This window comes from Gallus gallus, chromosome 1, assembly GCF_016699485.2.
Source record: "Gallus gallus isolate bGalGal1 chromosome 1, bGalGal1.mat.broiler.GRCg7b, whole genome shotgun sequence".
NCBI lineage: Eukaryota > Metazoa > Chordata > Aves > Galliformes > Phasianidae > Gallus > Gallus gallus.
In genome coordinates, this window is record NC_052532.1 from 15,466,399 (window position 1) to 15,486,828 (window position 20,430).

Consider the following 20,430-nt stretch of genomic DNA (forward strand, 5'->3'; position numbering starts at 1 on the left):
CCAATGGCGTGTTGCGGGGCGGGCTGCGCGGCGCCGGGCTGCGTTGTGCAACGCGCCGGGCTGGGAAGGAAACCGTCACCCCGGGGGAGGCAGCGCACACTCGGCATCTGCCGCGGCGGGAGCCCGGCCCGGCAGTCCGGCGAGGAGCCCGCGGGGACGGCCTTCCTGCCGGGCATGAGACGCCGCCGCTAGGAGCGGCGCTGCGCGGGCGCGATGACCCACATGCTGCGCGCGGCGGCCCGCCGGGTGCAATGGAGCCGCTCGGGCGCCGCGAAGCGCGCTGCCTGCCTGCTGGCCGCGGCGTACGGGCTGAAGGTGCTCTACCCCGTCCTCCGGCGGCGGCTGAGGCGGGCGGGCTGCCGCGCTGAGCCGGGCCGGGGAGCAGCGCAGGGCGGCGGCGGCCGGGGCAGAGCGTCGCCGGCGGTCAACGCGGAGTTCTTGAAACAGCTGCTGGAGCTGCGCAGACTGTTCTTCCCCAAGCTGGTCAGCGCCGAGCTGGGCTTGTTGTGCCTCCACTCGGTCGCGCTGGTTTCCAGGACCTTCCTCTCCATTTATGTGGCGGCCCTCGACGGGAAGATCGTGAAGAGCATCGTGGAGAAAGAGCCCCGGAGCTTTGTCGTCAAGTTGGTCAAATGGCTGATGATCGCCATCCCGGCCACGTTCGTCAACAGCACCATCCGGTACCTGGAGTGCAAGCTGGCCCTCGCCTTCCGCACGCGCCTGGTGGATCACGCCTACGAGACCTACTTCGCCAACCAGACCTACTACCGAGTGATCAGCATGGACGGGCGGCTGGCCAACCCCGACCAGTCCCTCACTGAGGACATCATGATGTTCTCACAGTCTGTGGCACACCTCTACTCCAACCTCACCAAGCCCATCCTGGATGTGGTGCTCACCTCCTACACCCTGATCCGCACGGCGCGCTCCCGGGGCGCCAACCCCATCGGGCCCACGCTGCTGGCTGGCCTCGTCGTCTACGCCACGGCCCGCGTGCTCAAAGCCTGCTCACCCAAATTTGGCAAGCTGGTGGCCGAGGAGGCACACAAGAAAGGCTATCTTCGCTTCATGCACTCACGCATCATCGCCAACGTGGAAGAGATCGCCTTTTACCGGGGGCACAAGGTAAGGAGGGAAATCCGAGTGTGCTGGGCTTGCTCCCACAGCACTGAAGCTGACCCGCACTTCCCCTGCCGCCCTCTGCACGCACTCCGGACCCTCTGACATTTAAACCTGTTTACAGCTTGCACTTCCCGTTTCCTAGGAAAATGCAATCTCACGGGCAGTGTCTGGGGGGAGCAGAGCGCGGTTCCCTTGTGCTCTGACAGTGTTCCTGTTTTGCAGCTGTACCCCGTGCTTTTCTAGAAAGCTGATCGTTGCTATTGTTTTTTCCCCACCCAGTACATTCCGCTTAACTCTTCCAGGCTTTTCTTTTCCCTTCCTTGTTTGTGAGCTCCCAGCTTTAGTGGTGCAGGAATCACTAGCAAGCCACAGCAGAAAGTCTAGGGGAGGACTTCATGATAGCACAGAGACCGCAACAACCTTTGACTCTCTTTTACATAGCTAAGCAAAGATGTAGTCATCAGAGCCTTAAAATAGCCTAAGTACAGTACTTCAGCAGCCATAGTTACATAAACTAACGGGTTGTTTTAAAGCCACCTTATGAAGGAATTCTTCATATTTTTATTAGAAGTGGATTTTGGCTGTCACAGCTTTCAAGCATGACTTGGAAAAACAAGTGGTTTCACATAAAGTGAAATGAAGGCTGGTAACTAGCCTGAGGTGTTGCCAACTCTTTCAGTCCAAGCAACAATTATATAATGCACATGGTTTGTTTTGGTAGAAGCGATCGTCCTCCAGAGCTGCCTATTGTAGTGTTTGCAATGCAGCTAAATTAAACAGTTTCTTCTGTTCCCACATCTTCTGGCTTGAACTGAGTGCATGATGTCATACTGACTTGGAACTATCTTTGACTTGTTAAACCTCTTGGGATAATTCTCTCTTCCTCTAGGCCGTTCACAAAAACAAGAAGCATTGCGTTTCAGCGATGAGCTCTGCAGATTTAAGTCAGAGATAATTGATCCCCAAACACTTTACAATTTGAGGAGTTTCAGTTGCTGTGAAACTCTTCAGCTGCATCTTCATTACAGGATGTAGAATCAATCTTGTTTTGATTGCTAGAGCCAGCTATAGTGACTACTCATTTCTTGTATATATCAGAGATGCTGAAAGAACTGAAAACTTCCCAATGTGGCATTAAGGGACAGTGATGTAAGCAAGAGCCAGGTCCTCCGGCTTCAATAAAGCTGTGCACTTCTGCTGCAAGAATACAGCACTGTGATGATGAAGTACTGCACAAGAGATGGCACTCAGGGACCACAGCTCTGGATACTTGATTAGTTCATGCACATGTGTCAATGTATCTTGCATGGCATGTATATTTTTGCTGTATTGTACAAATGTATTTTTTTTTTAACTATAGGTGGAAATGAAACAACTGCAAAAAAGCTACAAGGCTTTGGCAGATCAAATGAATCTCATTTTATCCAAACGCTTATGGTACATCATGATAGAGCAGTTCCTGATGAAGTACGTCTGGAGTAGCTGTGGTATGGTCATGGTCGCTGTGCCCATCATCACCGCAACAGGATTTGCAGATGGCGGTAATACTATTTTTACTTATTTCCAAATGGTTCTGTAAAGTTACATCCTCAACAGACTACTTTCCTTCAGTGTTGTTCACATTTCTTTATTGTTCACAGCCTTCTTTTTTTACCACATCCGTGTTTCATGTGTAACTCAGGCATAGCAAGTCAGCTGGGGGAGGAGCAATGCAAAAGATACAGCTTAAAGCATAAACCTGACGAAGAGTTATCATTTGGGACTTAAAGGGTACTCCTATGAGATAGTAATGACAGTTGCAGTTCTCATTCACTGGCTGTTGTTGGGATGGCATGCTGGTTCTTGCAGCAACTCCTACTGTTTTAAAAAATGATACTTCTTGCTAGCTTTCCTAGAAAGCTTATCTCCTTGTTCTGTAAACCACAGCGTAATTATAGCTAGTTATTCTATTACATGTTGGCTGTTAGGAACTGCTGTTTTTCCCTGACTCACTGGGAGAAGAGCAGTGAAATTCGTGTTTCAGGCTTTGGTGTCATCATTTTTGACATCCTGTTGACATAACTTCTCCAAGAAGTGAATTGAGACTGTTGTTGTTGTAGATGCTATGAGAAAAAAGGGAGCAAAAAGGAGGGTAGTTAGGGAGGGGGGATGAAGACAAGTCAGGGAGTTTGCCTCAACAGGTTGCGTTATGCACACGTGGAACCACAGAAAATGTTACAAACTCCCTAGGATTCATTAAGCATGGATGATACAACATAAGCAGAAGGATGAGTTTTAAATTTGATACACCTAAATAGGAAGGTGTTGTTTTCGATGCAGGTTTTGGTAAGGACATTTCAAATCAGGGCTGTTCAGCTCAGTTGACAAGCTCAGTTCGACCTGCCCACACATTATTTAGTAGTCTGGCAGTTGTGCCTGCACGTGGCTGGGTGCTCAGCTGCCTGAGCTGCTGCCCATCACGTGGCACAGGGGACACCATATCAGCACCCTGGCTGGCATCCTACTGTCAGTTTCAGAAATATCAGGGGGTCCTGTTCCAAACAGAAGAGTTTGTAAAAGCTGTTTCACCTCATGCAACTAGTGAAGGTTATCAGCACAACAGAAGTGCTGAGTGAGAGTCACCATCAGTGTGAGAGTGCCATCATTAGTGTAAGAGTCCGTCTGCTAGGATGAGAATGAGTGCAGTCAAAGAAAAGTCATTTAGTTGCACATTGTATGTATCTCCCTGGTATTATGGCATGAATAAAAAATGAAAAAGACTGTCCTTTGCAAGGATTAAGCCACAGCAAAAGAATGATGGATAATTGATTTGTGTGCGTGTTCAACTAAATAACATTCTTGTTACTCTTTTGATAAATATTTTTGAAATGTAGAAAAAGATGCAGAGATGACTCATCTTGTAAAGCAGAAGAATATTTGTACCAGCAACATAATGTTAGAGCATGAAACTTACTATGGAGCCCCGAGGCATATTGTAATGGTTCTTCGTAAACATGTAATTAATACTGACAAATGACACTGTCAGACCAGTGTATAACAAGTACTGAAAGAGTCGAACAGACTTGAACTTGGATCAAACATTTATCTAGCTGGCAAAGTGGTGCCTTATGCCTCAGCAGGTCAGGTGCTAGTTAATTCAAATCTGAAGGAACAGATGTTGGACTTCAAGACAAATTGCCAGAATAAAGGAAGTGCATAAAGCTTGTTCTGTGACCAGACCTGAGACTTCAGGTGTAAGGCAGCAGCTTTCATGCACTTCTTCAGGGGAAAAAAAAAGAAATCTTAAAAAAAAAAAAAAAAAGAATCCTTCAGTAATAATAATAATAATAAAAAAAAGAATCATTTTTAATGGGGATATTTAGGAAATAGGAAATTATCTGGCAAACTGAAGATTCCCATTTGATATTTCTCATTCTTGTTGTATTAAACCTTTGGTGTTCCAAAGGTCTCATCGGTTTCTGAAAAGAAGCCATTTTTGAAAATAAGGCTCAGATTTTTCAGGGCATAAGGAACTCTTATCTTTAGTTATGACACAGGAAAGAGTATCAGTTACATAAATGAAGAGGGAAATGTTTAGATACTGTGTGAAGTCCGGACAATCTGTCTGCACTGTTACAGTGTCCCACTTCTTCAAACAGGAGGCAAGTCCACAAAAAGTTGATAGGACATATAAGTGATGTTTTGAAATGGCAAAACATTCACAAGATCTGTGTAATTTTAATTTGTCAAATACCCCCCCTTGGAGTATGCTTAAAATAAACAGTATGTAGAGAGCTCCATATTATTAGTAAATGAGCTAGCCTGGGTGCTGGAAACAGCTGTAAGCAAATGCATCCAGGAGGAAATACAGCTTTAGTGTGGTTAAACCATGGCCAGTTCCTAAATGGTTTATTTTTGGTAGTTCTACATACCGTGGGCTGCATGAGCTATAATCCCAACAAGACCAGTAAAATTTGGCTAGCTGAGAAGTCAGAAACAAATTACAATTTAGTTTATAGCGGTGAGCTAAATGAATTCTTGCTATCACCAAAGTTTACTCTTGGAGTGAAAATGACTTTGTAAATAAATGAGAACCACACGTGCAGGAGTTTCATAATCCCTCCTTTCTTTGCAAGGCACTTCATCTTCTCTCTTTTTTTTCTTTTTTTTTTAAACCATTGCCTCTCCTTGTGGCCTAGGTGGCGAGATTGCACACAGTCAGCTGACAGTGTATTTACTGTATATTTGATTAAACTATTAAAAAATCACATTATAGAAACAGGAAAAGCATATGGCCGAAGCATATAAGCAAAGTTAATATATGAGAAATATAAAAAGATTTCCACAAATGATCCATATAATATTTCAGTGATTCAAACTTAATTACGTAGGGATACATTTTTGAATGTGAATGAAAAAGATAGTGTTTAGTTCTACCTGTCAAATAAAGACAGAAGGATAGATCTGGCTTTGATACTGCATGTAGATTTCTGGAGTCTGATCTTGTCAGGGAGGTGAGGCAGTTCCCAAGTGAAAGAATATTGTTTGCTGTATTCTACTGGGGTCTGATGAGCAGACTGTTGTGAGAGAGAGAGGTATTCTATTTAAACACATCTTTAGTAAGAGAAGAACTTACTGCTTTTTTATAGAAATACTGCCATGTTGTTAAGTTTGTGTCAAGATAAATGTCTCCTTTGTAAATAAGTAAATAAGTAAGGCTGAAAACAAACACGTGAATGCAAAAGCTCTGTCAAAGATCTGCTTAGGTTTCACTTTTTCATGTTTTGAAAAATTGTAAATTGGATAATTATGTGTTAGATGAAATTACCTGAGTAGACAAATAGTATAAAAGAATAGGATATTTGGCATAAGAAGATGCATTTCATACACTCCCCTTTACCCTTTGTTACCAAGTTATCTATGCTAATCGCAGTAAACAATTCTTTCTGAAAGGTTGTTTTTAGAGAGTTAAATTTTTCTTAATTTAAAAGCTCACATTTTGATGATAATTTAATTTATAGAGATTATTTTCACGGGAATATTTTAACAGAATTTTCTTTTTTTAAAAAACCTTTAGAATTAGAAGATGGCCAGAAGCAGGCAATGGTTAGTGAAAGAACAGAAGCTTTTACCACATCTCGAAACCTACTGATCTCTGGTGCAGATGCTATTGAAAGGATTATGTCTTCATACAAAGAGGTATCGTACATCAGTCATGCACAAAATGTAAAGTAGAAGTAAAATGGGATTACATCTAATGTAAATTTTTTTAAAATGTTATTTTTTAAAGTAAATGCTATTTCAACTAAATCCATGGCAACCTTTGAACTGATAGTTTGGTCTTTAGAGTTAAGTCCACGAAGAGACTAAAGTGCACAGTTGCCAATATGATGCAACACATAGATATTATCTCTAACACCTGTGTTCAGGTGCCCTCGGAGAGCAATAGAAATTCCAAGAGTCTGGCTGATAGAGGTTCAGAGCCTTCTTCTGCTTGGAGCACAAACCCGAGTTCAGGTTGTCCTCTTCTCAGTGGACCAGTGTATTGGGACTCTCATGTTGAAAAGTGTCTGAAATGCAAAAAGAATTGAATACTTATTTCCTGTCCACTTAAACTGTTCTGAACCTGTTAATTTGTAAGTAATTTTGTAAAGCAGAGTAATTTTATCAGGAAAAATCTGCCACATGACTGCAAATAGCCCAGAAATGCAGGATGTTTGATGGAGGATCAGATATGGGTGTCATCACCCCAGTTCCAGTCTATCTGTGATCTCTCTGGGGGATTTCTCTAGACACAGACTGTTAAGCAAAATGAAAATCCAGGCAAAGCTGTTACTCTTCTCAGTGTTTCCTTCTGAATGTGGTTCTGTGTTTGTTGAGTTAGTTCTTATTTATCCCTTTGGTGGGGACGCCTTTTCCCAGTGCAGTGGGAGGAGGCACGCACTGCAAAGATTATGAATTCCTTTACTCGGAATCCAGCCTTAATAGCTACAGCTTTTTAAATTGGAAGAGGAGGGGTAGTTTGGCACCTTCAAACAGTCTCTGGTAAGGCCAGAGTCTGTGTTGTTTTTCCACAGAGTTCTTCTAATGGACTGTGATTTTGACATATGCTGCTTTGGCTGTTTCCCTGCCTGACCTCTGCTCTAGAGGGACTGCCAGATAACCTATTATGCACTGATGTTATTCTACTTTATTTTCAATATTTAAGTCATTTATATTATCTGTGTGGGGACTTACAAACATTGTACATTAATTTTTTGTAAAAACAAATCCCCACAACTTAGTAGTAACAGCTGAACAAACTCATGAGATTTATCACATAGGGAAATTATAATGCAGACAGCATGAGATCAAAAATCAGCTCTTTGAGCTTCTATCTTAAATTTACACTTCACTTTTCTTAAAGAAATACCGCAGTACTTCAACCTGTTTATCATTCCTGCTTTGTGATTCGGGCAGTTTCCAGTATGACAGCATGCTTCAATCCAAGTGGTAGTGAGGCTCTACTCCTTGCCTGCCCAGTCCACCCAAGTGCCCATTTTCTAGTCAGCATTGTTCAGCTTGCAGATAAGATTGGCTCATGTTTTGTTTGTGAGTCAGTAGTTTAGATGATTGCACTTAGTGTTATGATGAAGCAGGTTTGTAGGATCATGGTTTGGAAACTTCCTACACATTTTTTTTGTTGTGAGGTGCAGTTGTTACCCTTTTCATTCATTGCGTGCAGGATTTTCTCCATAAAGCATCAGTGCTTGTTGGTGGAATTGGAACATTGGCTGGTTGTTCTCTTCAAATTGAGTGTTTTGAGATGCTGTGTAATTGTTAATCTCCAGTGGAGCAATGACCCTGTCTGGTACTCAGATCTGTGTCTAGTACAGTGAAATTTTCACAGGATTGTTTCTCCATATATTAAAACTTTGTATGCCCATTGCAGGTGGAATGAATTATGGGTTGTATGTATTTAACTACAGCAAGCTAAATATTTTATAATCTTATGATAATTTTCTTGCTATTCTTATCTTGCTCTCTGTTTTTACTATAAAAATCTTTCATTTTAAAAACTTCTCATAATTCATACATAATAAGATGCCCAGCTTTAATTCTTTGCAGCCAGCAGATGGAGGTAGTTCTTTAGGAGTTCTTGGCGATGTCAGTGCCTGTGAATAAGAAATCTCCTGGAGCAGAGATGTGTTCTTCCTGTTTTCACCAGGTGGTGACTGAGATAAAAGGATAAAAAAAAAATCACAAAGCCCTGTAAGAGACTTCACTATTTTAAAAACTCCCATCTGCAATCCAGGATCTCAGATTTGGCTCTGGTACTCCAGCATGCAGATGATAGGACAACCATTTCTTTTCTATGCTGTATTTTTCATTAGCACATACCCTGGTGCTACTCATTTTACACAGGAGAAACACATCTTTCTCACTGAAGGTTTGGAGAACACAAGGAAATAATTATATAATTACAGGTGTCTATTTTTCTAACTGCTGTCAGCCTGTATTTTCCTGGAAAATGCAGAAATTTTATTTTTCTCTTGTATGATAGGTTATTTTGAACTATCTAGTAGGATTTCTCCCTAGGTTAAAGATTTTACTCATCAATGAAAAAGAGCAGTCCCTGCAACCTCCTTATTTACTGGAGCAATAGTAAATTACATTGGCTGGCATCTGTCCTCCTCAGACTGGCTGTTACAAGCTGTGGGTGGCATTTTGGTTAGGATAGAATCTCACAGGAGGAAGAACTGATAGGTGGCAAAAGATGCATCACTGATCTTTCCGGAGTAGTAACTGAGAATTACTTACTTAGAATAGCTGGGAATGTTTTTCATGAATCTTTGGCCAAGCATTTCATTTACAGAATCTGTGAAGTATAACTGAAAACAGGCATTTGTTGTTTCACAGGTTACTGAGTTAGCAGGATACACAGCCCGTGTCTACAACATGTTTTCTGTCTTCGATGAGGTGAAGAGAGGCATCTACAAGAGAACTGCTGTTATTCAAGGCTCTGAAAACAACAGTAAGAATGAAGATAAAATAGAATCACGTGTCAATGGGCCCTTAGAAATCAAAGGTAATTAAGTCACATTTTTTATGTCTTTCTCCTGGGGGAATGCCTGGGTGGTGCAGAGGGCAGTACATGAACAGGATTTGTTTCTACAACAAATCATTCTCTCAGTTTTAGTGCCCCAGAGACCACGTTGCCTTCTGTTTTATCTTTCTGCTGTTTCGTAACCCTGTGCTTGTGCAGTGCTTTTCTAAAACATTTCCACAGAGATTGCTCAAATGTTTCTGTGAAAACCTACAGTGAAAAGGGTATTTCAACTGCATTGTTTTAAGTGGTGGTTGTGGTGATGGTATTATTATCACTGCATGGACAGTGCCTGCTTTCCTCTAACTTTTTTTTTTTTTTCCCCAGAAAATGGAGACTGCAACATTTTCATCTTCAAACATCATTATTTTGTGTAGGGTAGGAGGGAAAGAGAAATTGGTTCAGTAGTTCTTGACACAAATAATAATTTGTTTTCAGTTACTCCCAGCCTTTGCTCTTTTATCCATCTTGTAGTGAGGAAATTCTACTAGAAATAGGCTGACAAGTCTATGTCTGCCCCCCTCTCCCAAATGACCTGATCAATATGCAACTTCTTCCTCCTGTCCCTACCTTATATCATTCTTGTGCCTCTGTCTTTCTGTCTGCACCCTCCACAAAGCATTTCCTGTGTTCATCTATTTCTTATTGTGCTCCATTATATACCATCTCCCTTTTTAATCTTCTTTGGTGTTGGAAAACCTCATTCTCACCCTCCAGTTTCTAAAAACTTAAATCTCATTAGAAGAGTGCTCTTTACAAAATACTTTCTCTGACACTTTCAACAGCGTTACCCTTCTGTACAGATTTCTCAATGGTCTGCTGAGAAGGCTCTTCAAAACAGTGTGATGCAGTGCAGTGGATAGCTGTGGAAACAGCTGATGCCTTAATCTTGTAGGTCTTGGCAATATTTGGCTGACATTTGATGTTGGACAGCTGTTACATTTTGTTGTGTAGGAGAGAAAAGTTTATTTAGTTCATTTGAAGCAGCAAAGTAATTTTGGGTCCATTTTAGATAACTCTATTTTAAAAACAAAAGGTAAGACATTCAGATGTGAAAGAATGCTGTTTGTGTTCCTTTCTGGTCTAGTACAGCAATACCCTGCTCTGTTTTTCTCTGCAGTCTTACCCTGAGCTTTGATTCCAGCAAAGTGGCACATCTCACCTAGCCTGAATTCCCCATGTTGCAGTGGCTGGCAATTGGTATGCAGTGGTTGCAGGCTCTGAGAGGCAGCTAGCCAATACGGAATGCTAGGCACAAGGACTTAAGCAGAATTGAGGCCAGATGAATCTAGGCCACAGGCTCTGGACTTTTTTTTGACAAGAGCCATTGTATGCTGGCTTTCCTCCTTTCTTTCAGTCTTGGTACTTCAGAAATCCCCCCAGAGTGGATTTATATGTGGATAAAAGTACACGTGCTCACATGCATGTACGTTTCCATTGTTAGAAAAGACAACTCTTAATATTCAGCTTCTCCTTTTTCAACACAGACTCTTTTTAAATTGTCCAATACAAAGTTATGTACCTGAAGAGTGACTGTGCTTTGCCTTGCATTCACCATTGTCAATGAGAACGTTGTGAAGATATGGAAAGTATTAGAATATTTTTAACAGATGATTATATTGCTATATATATAAGGTATTTAATAATTCAGAACTTTAAAGTTGGAATATGATTGCATACATCTGTACAGAATTACTGTCAAATTGTATTTCTGGTTACAAGTTTAAAAGCACACTGTGGTTGTCTGGCTCTCTGACTTTAGGGAATGGGAATTAAGTTTACTTAATACTTATTATTATTTTGTATCATACATCTTTTTTTAAAACTACAGTTTTTCTACTGTGTTTGCATTCTTCAGAAACATGAGTGAATTTTGCAGATTTGCTTGAGATCTTCTCCACAGTTAGGTGCCAACTAAGTGCAAATATTCCTGTAGTTGGAGTGAAAAAAGGTACAGCCCTTTTCTGAGAAGTGTCTTGGCCAAATCTGTTTGTCTTTTTGTGAACCTGTGAAAACTGCATGGCTGATGGGCTGTGGTTGATCTCCCAGCTGCGTATCAAGTGCCTTTGAGGAGTCTGAAGGTAGTAGAGCCTGTCAGTGGTATGAGAAGGCTGCAATTGTGGCTTTTTTAATAGCAAAACAGTTTTGTTTTCCATAGTTTCATGTTGGTGCTACTGAACTGTTTTAAATGAAACTTACGTTAGGAAAAAATAGTACTTAGATTGATAAATGAAGGAGATTTTTTTTTTTCTCAGCTTGCTGTAATTTGGCAAAGTTGGAAGCAACTGAACCAAGAGCCTTCTAATACAAGACATGAGACTTTAACCTTAGCTGAAGGAAATGCTGCCAGATCCTATTGTAATAAGCTTAACTTTTCTGTAGCTTCATTTTCCTTTGTTCAGGTTAATCTAAGTTTTAGAATATGCAGTCTTCTGATACAAAGGAAAATCTTTTTTCTTTGCTTTTTGTCTGTAATGGTAATTTCTGGTACTTGTCTATGAATCTGGTTGTTTAGGTTCTGTTAGAAAAGTGTATCAGCAGGCAACTGAGAAGGTAGTGTGTGTTTGTTTGTTTTTTTAACCACTCACAGAAGAATTAGTTTCCAAGTCCTTGTGTTACATATAACCAAATGTCTGATGGACATTGTGTATTTAAAATTGTCACAAATCCAAATAGGAAGTCTAGTTATTGGAGTGAAATACTTCCCTTAATACGTCTTACAGACCTTGACAGTATCTGTGTCTTTAAGAGCAGATAGAAGCAAGCCATAAAATATTTTCTCATTTGCTCTAATTGCTGGAGAAGGCTGAACTCAGCTTATGGTTTCACAGCTGGTGGCAAAAGGAGATTCCATTTTCTAGTGAAATCTCTAAGTGAAGGTGGACTGGACTTCCCACGTCCTTGAACTTTTTTGCTGATGGATAACAACCCCCTACTTAAAACAGCATATAGCGAATACAGGCAGGGTGTGAATAAGTGTGTCTTCATAGTGCATTATATGTTCATTATGCATATTGTCTGTTATATTTATGATGAAATACAGGATTCATTACGAGCTCTTGGCTAATACTAACAGTGTAATTCTAACCAGCTAAGATTTATTATCCAAATTTTTCACTTGAGGAACCTGGGGAGCATAAAACAGTTTTTGAAACCCACTTAGGCTTCCCAGCTGTGCACAGAGGCTGTAGGGTATCACTGCTTAATGGGAGGTTTCAAAAACATTAAGTGTTGCTTTTTTTGTTTCTTTTTAGGAAAAGTTATTGATGTTGAACATGGAATAATTTGTGACAATGTTCCTATTATTACCCCGAATGGCGATGTGGTGGTTTCCAGACTAAACTTCAAAGTAAGATGATATGCAAGAATCTTCTGATTGTTGCCATCACATTAACATAAACAGCACAGAATTCATGTACCTTATGTTAAGTACTTGGCGGAGCATATGGATAAAAGGGAAAGTCCAGAAAGGTAGGCATAGTAGCTTCGTAGAGGCAGACTTTTGTAGCGCTCAAAGAAAAAGAAGAGAGGATTTGTAGTGCTGCTGACACGTGAAAAATTAGACCTAGGATTTTAAAAGGTGTATATGAGAGTCCACTTCGATGTTAGGAAACATAAGTAAAATGGGGATGCTCAACTCATGGGCTCCTTTAAAAGTCTGAGTTCACAGCAACTGTGAGAAAGCTGAGTCTGTAGTTAGTTTTACCTGACAACCACCAAGAACAGTACTGATAGTTGACAGCGTGGTTCACAGTCCTTTACACTGTAACAGTGGAGTCTTTATTTAAAAAAAAAAAAAAAAGAGTTTTTAGAAGACTGTTGTAGCTACACTTGTTACTGCTCTCTGTCCTTTACTGAATTTCTCCCATGTATATCCTGATCTTATGTTCCAATGTAGATGGTATTATTCTTAAAAATAGTTGAAATGACTGGAACAGTAATGTGAATGATTGCAGCAGGCTCTTTAATTTAGCTAAAGCAGGGTTTTATCACCTCTGTATGGAACTGGAGTAGTTGAACTAGCAGTGCAGGGTCCCAGTTACAGCAAAGCTTCCAATGGCTCCAGTGTAGGAATTTCAGATTTGTGAAATTGCAGCTTTACAACCAAAGGGACAGTTACGTTTATTTATTTGGCTCAACAAAGACATTATGGAATGCAATTATAATGTAACAATCAATGTGTTTATATAAAATATTGACACTGTGATTGTGCATGAATATACACTCGTATATACACGGAATCCTATTTAAATGAATGAAACCAAATGTATTGCACCCAAAATAACACCGGTAATTATATTTTCCAAATCATTTGATTTAGCTCACATTGCTTGAATTAGTATTACTGATGGCATAGCACTGCTCTTTGTGCCGTTAACAACTTTGGACCTAATTTGCATTAGAATAATTGATTCTGACTGTGGTGGATTGATGTTACGATATAATTAGCATCACTTATAGAAATACTCAGACTTTATAGAAATGATTTTCATTTTTATATTTCATTCTACTGTTTCCAGAATGATTGCATTAAAAAAAATGTGTAGGTAATTAATGAAAAGGGTTAATAATTTGATATAAATGTTGGCATAACTCCTTCTAGGAGCCTTAGAGCACTGTGCAGTAACATCTTTTCATTTTCATTATCACTGTAGGTCGAAGAGGGCATGAATCTTTTAATCACTGGTCCCAATGGGTGTGGAAAGAGTTCACTTTTCAGAATTTTAAGTGGTCTGTGGCCTGTGTATGAAGGAGTCCTCTACAAACCCCCTCCACAGCACATGTTTTATATACCACAAAGGTATGTGATACTTATTCTTCTGGTTACATGAATTTTGACCCAGCTTCTCTTATTTTTGATCTTAGGTATGTTAGAGTCTAGTTGCAAGGGGCTAAGCACCACCTCAGCTGTACTGAGAGTGCTAAAAAATATAGATTCCTTGTTGTTGCTGATGCAAATCTTCAGTCACTGGAAATGGATAGCTGATGTACTCATCATGTGGTGACTGCACTCCCCTGATGGCTAATGAGTTCTGGTTGATTGGGATCACGGCAACAGACTAGAATCTAGAACAGTTTGAAATAGACCTACTATACTCTGATTCCACTTTAAAACCCTAGATCAAAACCAGAGACAATATTTGGGTTTCCAAATTTTGAATTGTTCAAAATAATTGTAAAAACTTCAGTTCTTATACTTCAAAACAAGAATCTAATTAAATAATAACTGCAAATTGCCTTTTTTTTTTATAACTGATGTCCATTTCACTAAAGGAAACATGGCTGTTTTATTCTTCATTTATGTTCTGACTTGCTGTTGGACTCTGAACATAATTTAATGCAACTGATCCTAAAATGTCTCCTCAGAGACTTCTAAATAGGTTGTTTTGTGGAAGCAGAATCAAACACTGAGAATCTTTGATTGCTTTCTGTAGTTCATTTCTTCCCATGGGCAAAACAAATATTCATAGTACAGTCTGTAGTCTTGTTTAAAAAGTACAAGCTATTAAGCTGAATGGAAAATAGTAACTGATGAACAGATTTTCCTTGCTGCAAATGAAGGTAACATAGAAAATATATCTATAATGTTTTCAGATTTAGGTATAATTTATTGCCAGCCACTGTCATAAAAGTTCTACATGGAGAAAATTTTGAAATTGAAGTACATGGCATGTACTGTTCCAGGTTCTCCTGCAAATAATTGCAGTATTTGAATGCCACTGTCCAGACAAGAAATCTGATTTGGAAGTTGGACAACAAAAGTAAATTACATGTATTTACATACCTACACACAGTCTTCCTAGCAGAGAATCAGGAGGACTTGATTGTGAGAGATGTGATGTTGGAAGGTGAAATATATGAGGTTTCTACTTCAGCACCATTATTTTATGTCTTTTCTTTTAACATAACCTCTTACTAGCTTTAAAGCCATAGATTTCTTTGTTAATGTCTTCATGAAATACTAACTTTCATGAACACTTCTGCAAGAATTACATTCTAGTTTTATGAGAAATTATGTGTTTTGCAGCTGAATCTTTTTTTTTTATGTCCCATGTTTATGCCTGCACAAATGTCTCCTCTTTGAGATATACTGGCATACATAAATCATGGTTAAGAAGCAAAATGTGTGTGGAAAGATACTTCATGGCCTCTTTCATTGGATATATTTGTCTGAGAAGGTTACCACCATGTTTTAAGTCAATGATTACTGAGTACCTGCCTTCTTAGTTTGTTGTTATAAGGGAGATCTCTCTATATATGTTTATATCCCTTTTATATGCCATCTTATAAACCATCTTATAGAAGATGGTGTATAAAAATCTAACAGGTTAATGACGTACAGTAGGTGATTACAAAATATGTGTAAGGTGACTACAAAATGTGATTTCTTGTTTTTATTCTCTTCAGTTGACGTTTATGAGGCATTGGGGACATTATTTTTTCTTTTGCTATGTTCAAAATCCCTAATGAGAAGCAGTTCTACGTAATAATTAGCAATAATTTTAAGAGTACAGAATGGTTGTGGAAAACAATACTTTTATTTATTCTTCTGAAGAAAATATCAATATACAAACAAGTAAATCTAGTTTTGGAGACGCTCTTCACCTCATTTCTTTAGTAAGTCTTTACTCAGTTTTTCTTTTTTGTTCTATTTCACTTCTTCAAACTTTGAACTCCACACAGAGTGGATTTTTGTTTCACACTGATTTTCCTATCCTCAAATCTCAAAGATTTTATCTTTGCAGTAGCTATAAGAGTTACAATCCTAGTTTTACTCCTTACTGATGAATGCATGCAAAAATCAAATTCGATGTTTTTGAAGTGCTAATGTCAGTTGATCCATTCGAAATAGGCAAGACTTTTATTTTTGGGAATATTCAACCCTTCTGTAACACATTTTGTGTTAAGTTTTGATAATTCCAACTGTATTTCCCGTATTATTTCTAGAAGTCTGATTGCAGAGAGTGAGCAATTGTGAACATTTTGGTTTAAGTGACCTTACCTGCTTCTACTCTGAAGTCAAATCAGAAATAAAGAGATGACAAAGGCAATATTCACTAACATAAGCATTGTGACAGGCTGAACACTGGGCCATCAGTTTTCTCAGCAGCTTGAGGCCTTCATTAAGGCAATTGAAGCCAAATGCTTTATTAAATGTTTTTCAAAACAGTGTTTCAGAATTCCCATTGTGTGAAATGTTCCTAAAATAAGTTTCATTCTTAGATGAAACAAAAGCTGTTCTTTTTTTTGTTGCAGAAAATCTTGAGTTTCAGCCACTTCTATTCTTTATGTGATTCTAGTCCCTTCTCAGAGCAACGTCTGAGGCTGACTTGCCTGCAGCCCTTCCCACTGATGTCCCCTTCAGTCTTGAAGGATCAAGACTCTCATTGTGTTCAGGCGGATTTACTAAGGGGCTGATTGAGGGAATTCAATCCTATCTGCTGGGTTTTGATTCCTGTAAACATTAGTTTTTAGCCATTTCCCCTAACTTTGCAGTGCTGGAAGAGTTTGCTTCAGCACACTTCTTCATTTCAGATATCTCAGCCAGCAACTAGGATTCAGCTTGCATCTCTGCCATCCTCTTTGACCCCAGAAGTTGGCATACACCATCTTAGCAGTGGGCCCTGAAGGTATCACTCCTATGCAGTCCATCCTGATAGCATCACTCTGGAGAAAGGGTGCAGTGTGGAGGTCAGAGAATCGTAGGGGTTGGAAGGGACCTATAGAGATCACGGAGCCCAGTCCCCTGCTAAAGCATGTTCCCTACAGTAGGTCACAGAGGTAGGCATCCAGATGGGTCTTGAATGTCTCCATAGAAGGAGATTCCACATCCTCCCTGGACAGCCTGTTCCGGTGAGGCCATCGTGCTGCTCCTGGATTGTCTCCAGGTAATCTGAGGGACCTTGACACACCTTGACTCCACACGAGCTCTGTGCTCCTTTGTCCCACAGCTGGGGTTCTTTCACCCTGTATGCAATGAGCCAATTCCACATACAGAGCCAAGATTTTTCTATTTCACTTTTGCGCAAGATTGGGTGCCAGGTGGTGATGCAATAAAGGTAGCACACCTTCACAGACCACAACATGATAGCGATGTAATTCTGTGCATGCATTTGTTGGCAGGGCAGGGCTTTTCAGCATCAAACTGAGATAGTGGTTGCAATCTCCTGCCACCTTTACCTTTCCCCACGTTGCTAGATTTTGCAGACGTGGCTGATTTTTTTTATGACCTATGCCATTCAGATGTTCCTGTTTTTCAGTTTCTTTGGCTTCTTGCAAAGAACAATTTTTTTTTATTTTTTATTTTTTAATGTTTGTGGTTAGTTTGTTGCTAGTCTACTATTTTATTTTACTGAACAGCAGTTTTGTATTATCCTGTCTGGTTCTGTTATCTTGCTAGACTACAGCTATAGAAGACCTTTCAACACTATTAAAGTATTCCCTTTCCAAGGGGTAACAGTGAGTGACAGAGTGCTCTTTTGACAAGAGTACTCCCTGTTGTGGCTGAAGATTCTGAAGTTTACTTTGACGGAGAGTTCAGCTGTCTTGGTGTAGGTTCAGTAGGCTCAGAAGTATGCCCCATCACTTTTAAATGCTTTGTATTTGGATCATAGAATCATTAAGGTTGGAAAAGACAACTAAGATCATCTAGTCCAACCACTGACCCATCACCACTGTGTTCACTAAATCATGTCACTGAGTGCCACATCTCCACATTTCTTGAACATCCCCAGGAATGGTGACTCCACCACCTTCTTGGGCAGCCTGTGCCAGTGCCTTACCACTCTTCCTGAGAAGAAATTTTGCACCTCCCCTGGTGCAAATCATCTAGGCATTTGTGGGTCAGTATGACTGAGTACAATGAAGACGTTGGTATAGGACAGCCATCAGGTTTATTAGGGTGCCTTTAAGAATTCTGAGCTCCTTTGTTTTCCTCATGCATTTGCTGTCTGGGCTTAGAGAGTCTATAAACATCTGAAGAGAGGTTTGTCAAGCACCTATGTAAGAAGGGCACAGTCTGGTTCCACCCTCTTTCCAAACAGGTGGAGTTTGTTGAAATGTCTGGGAATTGTGCACCTATTTGTGCTGCAGGTAAGAGGGAGGGAAGGGGTACCATTCTTCAAGGTGATGCAGAAGTCTCCCATGGCTTCTGCAAACCACTGCTGTAGCAGAAATACTAACAGTGACTTGAAGGAGATTCAGTTTCGGATTGAAGTTTACGTGTTACAGGATCAGATGTGGATTGCATTGTGTGGTCTTTGTATTTTTTGCTGCCTTTATTACACCTCAAAGTGATTTTTAAAAGCTCATTTATGTATGGCCTAAATATATTACACATTTAGTTGCTGTTTTTTTTTTCATCCCTTCCTGGCTCTAAAATACATTTAGAATTTCTGTAGTGGTTTGTAAATCATTCCCACGTCCTGAAATTAAAGCTGCTTATTTTGAAAGTTCACACTGGTGCAACCATTTAATTAACTCTGTACAAACTGCTGCTTGGCTAACGTTTCAGACTGGGAAAGATTGTGCCATGCCTCCATTTCATTACTTACATATTGCAGTATAACTTTAGGGAAAATTTAGGTTCCAGGTGAAGAGGATTTGGGATGGGTAAGACATTACCACCTGGGTTCCATCTGCATCACACTTTGATTTGCTGGATAAGTGAAAACTAGGGCGAAGCAAAATAGATGGATGTCTATTAGAGCATGGAGTTAGAATAGCATTGTTATGCTTGATGGTTGTTTTAAGGACGCTGGAGGTGGCGCTCTGTGCATCGATACAGTTACCATGGAGAGCGGTAAGAGTTTCTTCTTGCGTGCCTGTGGCTGAATGTAATTGTGTCTCAGCCTTCTTTGCTTCTTCAAGTCATATGGAAAAGAACCTTACCTGCTTATGGATATTGATGTGAAACACGTTAACTTCTAAATAAGAAAATATTCTACTGAAAAGATTATTTTTTCATCTCTGTTCATAATGTTCAAGTGTTTGTGGTATTGCAAATGTGCATGGGAAACCAAGTGTTTTTGGAGAGTTCAAAGGTTACGCATGGAAGTGTGATACATTAAAAAGTGAATTATCTCATTGTGTGCTCCAAATTTCATTACAGTGCCAACACACTGTAGTTAGTTTTACCTAGCCTTATGCAGGCTTTTAAACAGAGTCTCGAGAAGTCCCAGCTTTTATAGATTGGTTAGCATCATTATTCTGCTTCTTTGGATTTTTACCTCTCTGAAGTCATTGTGAGATATTTTTTTTTTCCCACTTATACAGGGCCAAGCCCTCCAGAATTTGGCAGCCACAGTTCTGATGGATGCTGATGGGCCAGACTGCCCTTTTGAGGAGCAGGGAGTGTGAACCCAAGGCTTTCTGCAAGCACAGCTCTGTGCTGGCTGTTACATGTGCATGAAAGAGAGGTGGGCAAAAGGAAGGGAGGCTTTCTGTCTTCCCTTTAGCAGGCCAGCACCATCATGGTGGCAAAAGAACCTTGTTTTCAAGGATGGATCAATGTTATGAAATGGTCATTTGAAAAGAGCTTAACAAGTCTTACCACCTCTCATTAGAGCCTTGGTTACTGTCAGAGCATGTATTCTTATGTCTTCTTCTACATCTCTTTTCCTCCTTCTCAAAGTCAAATTCATTTATGTTAATCACCTCTTTGAGCTACTTTCTTAATAACTGGTCAAGAAGGTAGCATGTGGGAGAAGAGGAACGCTTGTGGATGTTGTAGTTGGAAAGGAATCATGACTCGAATCAGAATTCAGAAGCATTGCTTGAAATTACCCACAAGAAATACACAGTGGGTAGCATGAGTACCAATGCTAGGCATATGATCACAAGATGTATGCTTAGCAGTGCTTAAGGAGTTAAAGAAGCAATTAATCCTTTAATAGCACATCAGCAATGTATGTAAACTTGATCTTATTTCTCCAGATTGTGTCCTATTCCAGCTGTTCGCCTTCAGTATGGGAGGGAGGTTTCAGAGGAATTAGTGAGCATACTCTCACACTTGCTCTCAACTAGAAGTCTCAACTAATTCACTTGTAAGGAAACTCAGATTCTGCATACATTGGCTCTCTTCTACTTAGTTCTTCTTTGTTTGATTATAAATGCCAGCAGAATTTTACACCTACATACTTGCAGGTTACCTTGACAACAGCGCAGGAATAAATTTCATTGTCTGCACTGTAAAGCTGCTGTGAAAGCTGCAGTCGCCATAGGGATATTGATAAAAAATATTG

At 40.1% G+C, this 20,430-nt stretch overlaps 1 protein-coding gene across 2 annotated transcripts in view; it reads left to right on the forward strand.

Annotated features, from left to right (window-relative positions):
- The first annotated feature begins 97 nt into the window (after positions 1-97).
- The window catches only part of ABCD2 (ATP binding cassette subfamily D member 2), a 46,437-nt gene continuing 26,104 nt past the window's right edge, over positions 98-20,430 (forward strand). Inside the window, exons 1-6 of one of the 2 annotated variants that reach the window (NM_001199395.2) lie at positions 98-1,125; positions 2,483-2,663; positions 6,179-6,300; positions 9,001-9,169; positions 12,442-12,536; positions 13,843-13,988. In NM_001199395.2, the coding sequence (NP_001186324.1) occupies positions 214-1,125; positions 2,483-2,663; positions 6,179-6,300; positions 9,001-9,169; positions 12,442-12,536; positions 13,843-13,988 (1,625 nt within the window). In that variant the 5' untranslated portion in view covers positions 98-213. The remainder of the gene's footprint in view (positions 1,126-2,482; positions 2,664-6,178; positions 6,301-9,000; positions 9,170-12,441; positions 12,537-13,842; positions 13,989-20,430) is intronic. The other variant, XM_046929740.1, reaches the window with a different exon arrangement.